This window comes from Stegastes partitus, unplaced genomic scaffold (assembly GCF_000690725.1).
Source record: "Stegastes partitus isolate 25-593 unplaced genomic scaffold, Stegastes_partitus-1.0.2 Scaffold30, whole genome shotgun sequence".
Lineage (NCBI taxonomy): Eukaryota > Metazoa > Chordata > Actinopteri > Pomacentridae > Stegastes > Stegastes partitus.
Window position 1 is genome coordinate 1,295,975 of NW_007577761.1, and position 12,030 is coordinate 1,308,004.

At 40.3% G+C, this 12,030-nt stretch overlaps 1 protein-coding gene across 2 annotated transcripts in view; it reads right to left on the reverse strand.

The window, feature by feature from the left end:
• Positions 1–11,396, reverse strand: part of LOC103370413 (cytochrome P450 2J6-like) — a 12,661-nt gene extending 1,265 nt beyond the window's left edge. The window contains exons 1-9 of one of the 2 annotated variants that reach the window (XM_008299475.1): positions 11,223–11,396; positions 9,818–10,036; positions 5,061–5,223; positions 4,805–4,954; positions 4,303–4,463; positions 3,806–3,982; positions 3,574–3,712; positions 1,946–2,133; positions 1,305–1,446 (exon numbers count right to left, since the gene is read on the reverse strand). In XM_008299475.1, coding sequence (XP_008297697.1) covers positions 1,305–1,446; positions 1,946–2,133; positions 3,574–3,712; positions 3,806–3,982; positions 4,303–4,463; positions 4,805–4,954; positions 5,061–5,223; positions 9,818–10,018 — 1,321 coding nt within the window. In that variant the 5' untranslated portion in view covers positions 10,019–10,036; positions 11,223–11,396. Of the gene's footprint in view, positions 1–1,304; positions 1,447–1,945; positions 2,134–3,573; positions 3,713–3,805; positions 3,983–4,302; positions 4,464–4,804; positions 4,955–5,060; positions 5,224–9,817; positions 10,457–11,222 lie in introns of those variants that run through there. The other variant, XM_008299468.1, reaches the window with a different exon arrangement.
• Between the last annotated feature and the right edge of the window lie 634 nt (positions 11,397–12,030).

Sequence of the window (12,030 nt, forward strand, 5' to 3'; positions counted from 1 at the left end):
TCTGGCGGTATGCTGAGGGTCATTGTCCATTTGGAAGATCCATTTGCACCAAAGCTGTAACTTCCTGGCTGATGTCTTGAGATGTTGCTTCAATATTTCCACATAATATTCTTTCCTCATGATACCATCTATTTTATGACGTGGACCAGTCCCTCCTGCAGCAAAACACCCCCACAACATGATGCTGCCACCCCCGTACTTCACAGTTGGGATGGTATTCTCAGGCTTGCGAGCTTCCCCCTTTTTCCTCCAAATGTAATGATGTCCAATAAAGCCAAACAATTAATTTTTAGTTTCATCAGACCACAGGACATGTCTCCAAAATCTGTGTCCCTGTGTGCATTTGCAAACTGTAGTCTGGCTGTTTTATGTTGCCTTTGGAGTAATGGCTTCTCCCTCTCTGAGTAGCCTATCAGCCCATGTCGGTACAGGACTCATTTCACTTACCCTTTTTCCACCAAATAGAACCAGGTGCCAGTTCCGTGCCAGTGCTAGTGCCAGTGCTTAGTTGGTTCCAATCTGGCACTTCCAAAGAACCGATTGCTTTTCCACCAGCAAGTAGTCAAGTTAGAGCCACGCTATACGTCACTGCATACGTAGCCATTTACCGAACAACACTTGTGCCACACAGAAGTCCAGACTTTTTCTTTTTTTTACCGTTGCGACCAAGTCTCTCATTTGGCTGTTTTCTTTAGATTTTGCCATGTTATCACAAAAGGAAGCAGTGTGTTTGGGGTGTGCCTTAAAATACATCCAGTAGTGTGCCTCCAATTAACACAAATGTTTTCAATTAACCTATAAAAAAGCTTCCAAAGCCATGACATCATCATCTGGGCTTTCCCAAATGGTTTGAAAATATAGTAATCTTGTAATTGTGTATGTAAACTTCTGACTTTGAAGAAAGTAATACATTCTCTAAAAAAGTCTCCCTCTCATTAGTCTGGCATTTAGCAAACACAAATAATTTTGGTCATCCTAACTGATCTAAAACAGGAAAATTTTAGTCTGACTTAATGTCAAATAGTGAGAAAAAATGCTTTTATGTCTTCTTATACAGTGTGTGTAAACTTTTGTATGTAAAGAGAGTTTAAATGGCAATGCAAGTGAATTTAACACAGTAAAGGATAAATGTGATATTTAACAATGCATAATCAGTTAATATAACAAATATACAAGAAACACCCCACGTGAGTGATCACTCAGAGATACAACTAATGCTACACAATGACGTGTATTATCTTTCTGTTATTTGGCCTCTCTGAAGGCTGAATCATCATGTTACAGAATAAAAACTACTGACTAACCTGCAGAAAAAGGAAGGAAGGCCTCTCTCTTCCTAAATTTACCATCCTGGTCCAGAAAGTGCTGAGGGTTGAAGGAGTGTGGAGTTTCCCATATCGACTCATCATTCAAGACCGAGTGCAGTGTAGCCATTAAGACAGAGCCCTGAAGAAAAGACTCTGTTAAAATGGTTAATTAACCTGCTTTTTGAAAAATATTTTAAATATCAGAATTAGTCAGAGAAAGAAGAAGAAGAAGAAGAAGAATTTGTGAACCGTGTTGGTTTAAAAGTTAAGATTTAAAGTTTATTCGTGACTAATAAACAGGTCACAAAATCATCATGCTACTTGTAAATACATAGCAAATTAAATCATAGGAATGTAGGCCGACAATTATGTTAAAAGGGAAATTTCAAACGTGATAAAAGTCAGTATGGCTCCAGTAAGTTTTGAAGTCACATTAACAATTGATGTTTTGCAAGACGTTGTCCTTACTACACTCAATATACAGGAAAAAAGTTGTGTTTCCCACTATTGACTGTGATTTATGGATAGTTATGAACTCATCTTCACACAATGATTCACTAATGTAGTATCTCCCAGCTGGTTCTGTCGTAACCTGTAATTTTCATATACATGATCCGGGATTAGAAGTTATTGTGTACCTTTGGGATTGTGTACTTATCCAGTGTGGTGTCATTGTTCGCGATGCGGACCACATTGAGCGGAGCAATGTTGGCATTTCTCTGTACTTCATGGACAACTGCATCAGTGTAGGGCAAGTTTTCTCTGTCAGTCACGGAGGGCTGTCTGGATGAACCAATCACAGCATCTATCTCAGCCTGGACTTTCTCTGTACAAAGTGACAGCAGGAAACAATATCAGTCTGTGTGCTGAGAAGATGACTGAAAGGGAAAATGACACACCCCGATCTTCTCCATCTACACAGGACTTGACCTGTTAGAAACCAGAATCAGTTTAATTACCATGTTTACACAAAGGAACACAGGAATTTATAGAAGGAGAGAAAGATGTAAAATAAATTTTAAAAAAGCGTTGCAAGTCAGTTGGGAGTAGGTGTTAAAACTCAAAAAGCAGCACATTTTCAGACAGATCAACAGCAAGTGTAGCATATCTAAAGAATTCTAATAGTGTCAAAGAGTAATAGAAATATTTACAGTGTGCAGGAATGTGAGATTACACAGTATATGATGTAAACAACCTGAGATAATTATGCAAAAGGATAGCTGTGCATTATGTAATACATAGAGTTCATATCTACGACGCAGGGTGGGTAAAGAGAGGCAGTATCACTGGGAGCTCTATGTTTTAATTATTGATGAGGTCAGCTGCTGTTAGGAAGAAGCTGTTCTGGTCCTGATGGACCTGCCATAATGTTGGGGCTCCAACAGTTTATGCCAAGGGTGGGAGGGGTCAGCCACAATCTTCTTAGCATGTCTCAGGATCCAAGCGGGACTAGAGACTACAGCTGATCACCTTTTTGACTTCAGCTGCCGCAGGATTTGTATCCCCTGCTGAGCTTTATTGAACATGGAGCTGATGTTCAACTCGAGGTTCTGAGCGATAATGGTTCCCAGGAAGAGGCATTGCTCCATGCTACTGACTGGGGTGTCACACAGGGTAATGGGGCCTTTGTGAAATCTACAGCCACCTCCACTGTCTTTAGAACATTGAGCTCCAAGTTGTTGCAACTACAACAGATCACCACAGTGTCAATCTTCCATCTGTAGGCTGATTCATCCCCCCAGACATGAGTCCAAGAAGGGTGGTGTTTTCTGCAAACTTCAGAACTTTGACAGACGAATGACAGAAAGTTGGCTCTTGGTTGAAAAGGGTACTTCAAAAAGTTCTTGGCCTCATCAAACATGTAAGAAGAGAGTAAAAAGATTGTTCTAACATTATTTTTCAACATAGTCTCCTTCAACTTCAATGCACTAGGTCCACCAGTGTTCAAGCTTTGCTATCCCTTTGAGAAAGACAGTCACAACTTGAGCCTCCAGATACTCCTAAACAGCATGCACGACCTCATCATCACTCTAAAAATGACAACCATACAAGGAGATTTCAGTTGGGGAAACAGATGCAGGTGAGTACGTTTTCATGGGACGGCAGTCCAAGCCATTTGGCTACATCTGCCACCTGTGCTGTGTGGACGAACACATTGTCCTGAAGCAATAGTACACCACCTCAAAGCTTTCCAATTTCCACCATAAAGTTATAGCAAGATGCTTACAAAAGATGCAGCCATAGCAGATATTACTTGTACACTCACGCTGTATGTCAGGGTAGTAGATCATGTACAGCAGCCCCCAGCGCAAAGTAGTGGAAGTAGTTTCAGTTCCAGCACCAAACAGGTCCAGAACGCAAAAATACAAATTCTTAAGATCAAAACCAGCTTCTTGGTCCTCCTTCTATCAGTGACACAAGAGACAGACAAGTGAATTGGTTGACAAACTTAAATGGCACAAAGAACAAACATACTACAAACATAATGAAACACTCACGTCTCCCATTTCAATAAGAAAGGAGTCGATGTAGTCTCTTGGTGATGAGGGGTCGAGGGTTTCTCTGTGTTCTTTGATCTTGATTTTTACGAAGTCAATGTTCTCGTTCATCAGAGTGAATATCTTCTGATGGGGTCCAGGCAGTCGCTTCATCAGCCAGGGTATTGTGTTGAAAATCTACAAAGCAGGTCAGGAAGACGACATAATATCATCTATCAGACAAGAGAGTTCCGTCTCATTAAATCATCTTTCAGTAAATCAAGGTTTATTCATCACCTTTGATACGACACTCTAAGAACTTGTTGCTGATAATATTGCTGTACTTTTTAAAAAAGAGCATTGTGAGTGCAGTATTTTTTCACGTAATAGAGTGTTTTTACATTGTTGTATTTGTTCAGTTTGTGGTGGAATGCATTTACATTGTCGTTATTAAAATGCACAATTGACTTCTGTGTTCTCCATAAATCCAGATTGAAATAAGATAACTGGATGCTCACCTGCACCAACATACCTCCCTGCAAGATCACTATCTCATCGAAGTTATTTAGAATACGCTGGTACTCCTTATCAGTGTACTCAAACCGATGCCCAAACACCAAACAGCAGATGATGTTGGACACAGCTTTGTTTATATGTTTCTGACAGTTGAAAGCCTTGTCTGTAAAAAAAAGAGAAAATCTTGAGAAGACACAGAAACTTAAAAATAACGACAACAACAAAAAACCTAAAAGAAAACAAAACTTTCTTAGACCTGTGCACATCAGCGTAATGACGTCTTTTTTTTTTTTTAATAATTTTTAACTGAATCATGCCGTCATCATCTGCTCTTAAATTATAGCTGTTGCCATATTTTCATTCATGAGCTGATGCACTTATGTCTTGTTGCATGCTCCTGTGTTGCAAAAGGAACAGGAAAACGAAAATGATACGTCCATGTGATAAAAATCTAAACGTAAAAGGCAATGCATCATTACAAAATTAATGTGATTTTTTTCGTGCCTTGGTGATCTGCGAAAGCCTCCGTGAGATATCGACACTCTTCCTGGATGAATAGATCCAGAGTCTTCTTGCCCAGACCAAAGTTTCTGAGTGTATGAAGAGCAAATCTCCTCTGCTGCTTCCACAGATAACCACTAGATAGCACAATACCTTTTGGAAACACAAAACAGCATTAGAACAGAAATAATCTGAAGGTGTTTGTCTTGTGAAAAACACTGTTTAGCAACTTTTGAGATAAAATTCAACAAAACCCCACCTCTATTCCCGATCATATCCTCAAACATTGGTATGGGTGGTCGATCTACATAGTCTTCTCCTCGTTGGACCAAGGCTTCTCTCACAAGCTTGTAGCCATTAACAATCACAAACTTTCCACCAAAGAGACGAAGGCTGAAAACATTCCCATATTTCTCTGCGAACTGAGCACAGACAGCAGATTGGTGTTGTGGTGCAACACTGAAGTCACATACTTTCTAAGGAAGGCAACTTTCAATACGTTTAAGGCGAGGTTTAGGGCAGGTGGATTATGATGAGATAACTTATCTGATAACCCCTGTTCTCTGATAACTTCAGTTAGGCATCTCACTATTGGAAGCATTCTCTCAGTGTTATCCTCAGAACCCTCTAGATCATGGGTGTCAAACTTAAATACACAGTGGGCAAAAATAAAAAAAACTGGTGGGCCAGACTTGATATTTATTGAAAAATTGACTACAATTTAGCATGCTTTCCTTTCTCTCCAGATATATAATGATTAACTTTTTCATATGGAAACAAACTTAAGTTTTGCTTAAAGACTCAGACATGTTAGTTGCAGCCCCGGGGATTTTTATTGTCTCCTGGAGGAACACACATCTCAACAGACAGACATCAAATCCGAACCCTTCTGTTGACTTTCACGCCAACAATCCCCCCTGCCAGTGCAACACCACAATATATCCAGTATTGAAAGCAGATAAATCCAAATACAGGCTGGTACATGATCTAAGGCAAATAAATGACAGAGCGCTTGATGGCCCAGTTGAAGTGCCACATCCGCATACATGCTTCACAAATGTGCAGCCCGATGCAAAATATTTCAGTAATTGAACTTTTTTTTGCATGTTTTAGTGTCCAAATACAAGAGGACTCTCAGCATTTGTTTGCCTTCACATATAGAGGAAAACAGTACACATACACAAAAACAACCGCCACATCTGTTTAATCAGATAGCAGAGCAAGATCTGGATGGCCTTGAACTCAGGGACACCTTGTAGCAACACATAGACGACCTGTTACCTTGTGCACCCAAATTGGAGAGCTGTCTCCAAGACTCTATTAAAATCCTTCAGAGGCTAGCCGAAGGGGGACACAGAGTTTCAAAACCTAAGCTCCAATATTGTCGGGCTCAGGTAGAGTATCTAGGACGAACTGTCTCACACGGAACGGTGGTCATTTCCCCATCCCAATTGGAGGGAACTGTCAAAACTCCTCATCCACGAACAGTCAGATAGACGATGACATTTTTGGGAATTACAGGATATAGTGCAGATTGGATAGAAGATTATGCAGAGAAAAAAGCTGCACAGCGAGAAATGATGAAACAGGCAAGAAGTCAATCCCTAAAAGCCCACCTTAAGTGGAATAGCGAGGCTAACATAGTGGATATTTGGAGATCGAAATTGCTCTCCCGATACCAGCACAGCGACCGAATATTCGACTATTCGGGTCAAGCCCTACAGCTTACGCCCACGAAGTGTGTTGTCTGTTTGCGGCAGTGTGGAAGCCAAGAGGCTTCCTCAGGACGGATGGAACCCCAGTGTGGCCTGGGGCACAGATTAAAAAGCTAACTTTAGCAATGATACTCTCATCCCAGTTGGTGATAATTAAGTGCCAGTCACATCAGAAAGGGAGCACTGTTGTGGCCTGCGGAAACAATGCAGCCAGCCAACGAAGCTGCAAAGCTTGCATTTAAGTGTCAAAGTAGCCATCTTAGCACCAATGGTGTCAATAGAGCCCGCGGCTACAGCAGAGGATACCATTTTGATCCAAGGAGAAGCAGATGAAAGTGAACAGAGAACATGGAGTCAGCGAGATGTAACAATAAATAAGCAAGGTTTGTGGAGGTCACAAGAAGGTTTCTTAGTGGCACCATTGGTGGTGTTGACCATTCTCATCTCCAAGGTGCACAGTGTGGATCACTGTGCCAGGGGGGGAAGTGATGAAGAAGGTCAAACAGCATGGCCACTGGTCACCATACATCCAGGAAATGGTGGATGAGGTGTTGAGCCAGTGTGAAGTATTTGCTCACAACAATATGAGAAGGGGCATAAAAGAAGAGTTTTTTGGTAAGACAAGTGATTCCCAGGTTTGGTATTCCTTCAGAAATCCGTTGTGACAATGGTTCAGCGTTTGTGCAAAATGTCTTTATTGGTATTTTGCAGCAGTTGAGAATCAAGCAGTGTTTGGGAACTGTTTATCACCCTCAGAGTCAGGGACTGGTGGAGAGAATAATGTGAGGCTCATGTAAATATAATTCAGTGACAGTGTTATGTTGTTGAAGTGTATATCAAACTGCAGTATAAATGTTGCATAGACGTCAGGATGTCTCCAGCCTCTCTCGGAATGGTAATTGAGTAATTGAGGACAGACGGTAACGTCATATGATGTATTTTGCTGTTAATGGCTACATAGTCTGTAATGGTACACTAACATTCAGATATGTTCAGTTTATATTACATTCTTAACGTGCTACTTTTATATTGTATTATCGTCACTTTATAATCAATTGATGCTATATTTTTATATACTACTTTTATATACTCAATTTTTCATACTCAGATAATTATATTGCATTTCATACAATGTTTTGTTACCACATAATGTATGCACAAAATGCATTTTAAGAAACAGCAGCCGTGCAGGGTTTTTTCTGTATGTATACACTTGAGAAAAGTCAAAATCCCAAACAGTGATTTCAGGGAGGAATGTTGGAGTGAAAGTCCATTGGACTTCAGATGAATGGAGTGAAGAATAGAGAGATTGGGAAAACAGGATATTGCACAATGAAAGGATATTGCACAACACACACAGACACACACACATCTGAAGTGAAATGATGTTGTAGAGTGTACACACAGACACACACACACACATCAAGTAAAATGGTACTGTTGGAATGTAACCAGAGCAAGCATAGGAAATATCTATGCGCACACACACAGCTTTCCAAGAAATCCGCCATCTGGCATCCCTAGGCAGCAAAACAAGAGGTCATGGTGACCTCATCTTCACGACGTTGCCCTTACTTTAAACCTCTTGCTCCAGAGGAAAGGTTCGGATTTGATGTCTGTCTGTTGAGATGTGTGTTCGTCCAGGAGACAATAAAAATCCCAGAGGTTGCAAGGTTTCTAGTAAATGTTGAGAGTTGCTAATGAATGTCAACCAAAGGGGGAAGCAGAGCATTCTGGGATGTGTAGTATTACTGGTGCATGTGCTATATACCGGAGGGCCAGCTCATTTATTACTTTCTTGCAGGCCAAATATACTTACAATGTATATTACCCTTTGGACCAGATATGGCCCACAGGCCTGAGTATGACACCTATGCTCTAGATCATTACTATGGAAACATGTTCCCTCCCTATAAAAAGGGATAGATGTGGGGTTGCCCATCAATCAAGAGAAGCCCACCTCTTATTGGCTCATTTAGATGGTTAAGCTAGACACTTATATCAGCAGTCAGGAGAGAGAAGCAAGGAAATGAAATGACAGGTGACGCTGTGTCTATCCTTTTTATAGACAGGTACCAGTACTAGCTGGAGTCATTATATAAAGGCTTCTGAGGATAATGCTGAGAAAGCATTCCCCACCGTGAGACATCAAAATAAATGTATGAAAGCGAACTTATCAACGTATTTTATTTGTTGTTACATGAGTGTGGTGTTCATCTAGGATATGTTTGCTAAACAAAGCCTGATACATGATGCAGTGGCATCAAGCATTGATGTCACCTCGCTCCTTTGGCTCAATATTCATGTTATAATGGAGGCACTGAAGTTGGTTAAATGTTCATGTTAAATGAGACTTTTGATCCAGTCTAAATTTGGTCTAACGGTGTGGTTGATGCTGCTTTTTATTCACAGTGGAAAGCAACAGAGTACATTTGCTCAAGCGCTGTACTTCTGAGGTACTTGTACTATTTAATACGTCAGCTTCACTAGATTTCAAAGGGAAATTTAGAATTTTCTACTCCACCATGACTACACCCCTTTTTTGACATGCATGTTTTCTTTAGGATTTTACGCAATTTATAAGATAACAGGCTGTTATAATAAAATACATAGTTGGATTAAACCAGTGGTTTCCAGCCTTTTTGGCCTCTTAGAAAATGTAGTGGGTAGTCAGGGTTACATTTTAGATAATATTAATTTACATAAACTTTCAGATAGTCCAATTTCTTTTTTTTTTTTTGCTTCCAATGGGGTATTTTTACATTGCTGTATTTATGCTGGACACCCGGGATCTTTCTGCGTGGAGTTTGCATGTTCTCCCCATGCAGCGTAGGTTCTCTCCGGGTTCTCCGGCTTCCTCCCACACAGTCCAAAAACATGTTGAGGTTAATTGGTGATTCTAAATTGTCTGTAAGTGTGAATGTGAGTGTGCTTGGTTGTCTGTCTCTAAGTGTAGCCCTGTGATAGACTGGTGACCTGTCCAGGGTGTCCCCTGCCTTCACCCTGAGTCAGCTGGGATAGACTCCAGCCCCCCATGACCCTAGTGAGGATGAAGCGGTGTATAGATAATGGATGGATGTATTTATAGTTTTACTTTAGAATCTGAATATTTCTTCCACCTCTGCTGTTTACAGATTACAAGTTCATTTCCAGCCACCATGAGTTAATGATTTGCTCTGCTTGATGTGTTGATACATGAGGGGTCACTCTCAAGCTGTATCTAAATTCTTTATTTTCTATTACAACAAGAATATAATCATAACAATAATAATAACAACAACAACAACATATGGACTTTTACCTCTGCAAACTGCAGGTGAAGTCTTGAAGGTTGAAGATTAAGAAGATTGCCAATAAAAGGTAGAGCCCAGGGTCCAGGAGGGAAGTTTTCCGGCAATCTGTTCTTCCAAACGTCAGCCAACAGCAGAAATACACAGAGAAATATCAAAATGCTTCTGCTGTCTATCCACTCCAAGCCGAGAACACTGAATATTGCCTCCATGTCTTCGCTTGAACTGCGCTACAAGGACAGAGAAAGAGAAAGATAAGAGTACTTCTCTGTGGTTGATAACAGAGATAACAAGACTATCAAAATAAGAGCATGTGTGTGTGCAATGTGGGCTCTTCAGTGCTGACGAATAACCTTTACTCTTGTAAAAAACAAACAAAAACAAAAAACTGTCACAAATAAGTAGGTACTGTAATGTTTGTGATCTCAGTAGGCAGACAACGACGTGCATTCAACTGGTACTTCATTACTGGACTGCAGGTCCACAGAACGTGTGCTGGAGACTGACTGCGTGTGTGTCTCACGCTGTCTTAAAGAAACAGTGACCACTAGACGGTGCTGTTACACATGTAATCAATATGTGTCAATAACATATTCTGAACATCACAGGTACAAAAAAGTATTTGAATGCACAAAATATGTATTTAAAGTTTTGTATTCATACGTGGAATTAGGTTGGATAACTGCGAACTAAAGCTGCTAGATCGGTTTGTTACCGGTGTTTCAGGTAAACTGGCGATGTTTGCTGCTCGGAGGTTCAGTTGGCAGGTTCATCCCAACCAGACCTGCGTGGGTGCGTGCGTGCGTGCGTGCGTGTGTGTGTGAAGATAAAGATACTCCATGAAGAAGAATTTGCAGAAGAATGTGCACATCGCTAGTTAATAAAGTCTATATCCATGTCAATATCATCTAAAGACAGCAAAATGAAACGTGCTGGACAAAATAAAAAAGCTTTTTAAAAAACAAAACAAAAGAAAAAAACATGTTTTTCCAGTTCGGATTCAAGTTCCGTGTTTCAGTCATTGTACCACCGATCAGTTGGACTAGGATCCTTCTCATCCATCTTGTCCAGTCTGTCAGGTGATTATTCAGGAAACACGCTCAGACCAACTAGCGACAGTCACAACTTAACACAGAAACACACTGCCTGTTTAATAACGACACACAAAACACATTATTGTCTCACCAAGCAAAACCCACAACATAGAAGCACATTGTGTTGTGTTTTGTTTTGTTGTGTTGTGTTCGTGGGTTCATTCCGGGTCAGCGCTACAGAGCAGAACTTCACGCTTAATTCGGGTTTGTTCACCAAACACACAGCAGCCTCCCACCACCACAACAACACGAAGCATAACTTTAGTTGAGTTTGATAAAATGCATCAGAACAAACTGAGGCTACGTTGTCAGAACTACTCACTGAGAAAACAACAAACACGTCCAGTCGTCCGCGCAGGTATCCAGGTATCCGGTAGTGATGCGTGGGTCGATACAGAAATATCTATACTTCCGATACCAGATCTTTATGCTCTAACATTCAAATTCAAATTAAAAAAAGCGATACTTTTGATACTTCAGTCATTTAAGGTAATGTATATCATTACCAGGAGCACAGTGGGAAGTAACTAAACTACTGAGATCTTGACTAAATGGAGAGCTTGGTGGGAACTACTTTTTCTTCCGCTGCAGGCAGCCCTATCCATTCACAGAGGGAGATGACGAGCTTTAAACGGCGTGAAGCGCTGCTGCTGTTGGAGTTGTTCACATTAATAAATATGGTGCATGAGTTGGAGTAATATTATGTTTATCACTGAGATAATCTCACAGAGGCAAAAAAAAAAAAAAAAACTAGGTAAGGTTTCATACAGAATTGATCATTTTTAGTGGATTACTTATACTAAGTGTCATGAAATGATACTGAGCAATTGCGATAAAACAGCCATTATGAACTTAGAAAAATATATAGTAAAAAAGATGGATACAAAAAAATATCTATAAAACATACCTATTATTCACAATCTGTCTAATTTGCTTTAATTGTTCAATGATTATTTAAAAATGTTGGTATTGACAAACTTGTGCAATTATTGTGGCCTTTATTAGTGGCACGGGCTGAGCTCGAGGCCCTACTTGTACAGAGTTGAAAATGAATGGGACGGACGAAAAAACGACACTACTTTTCAAACCTCCACTGCTCAGCCATGCTTTCACCTACAGACTCCATTTAA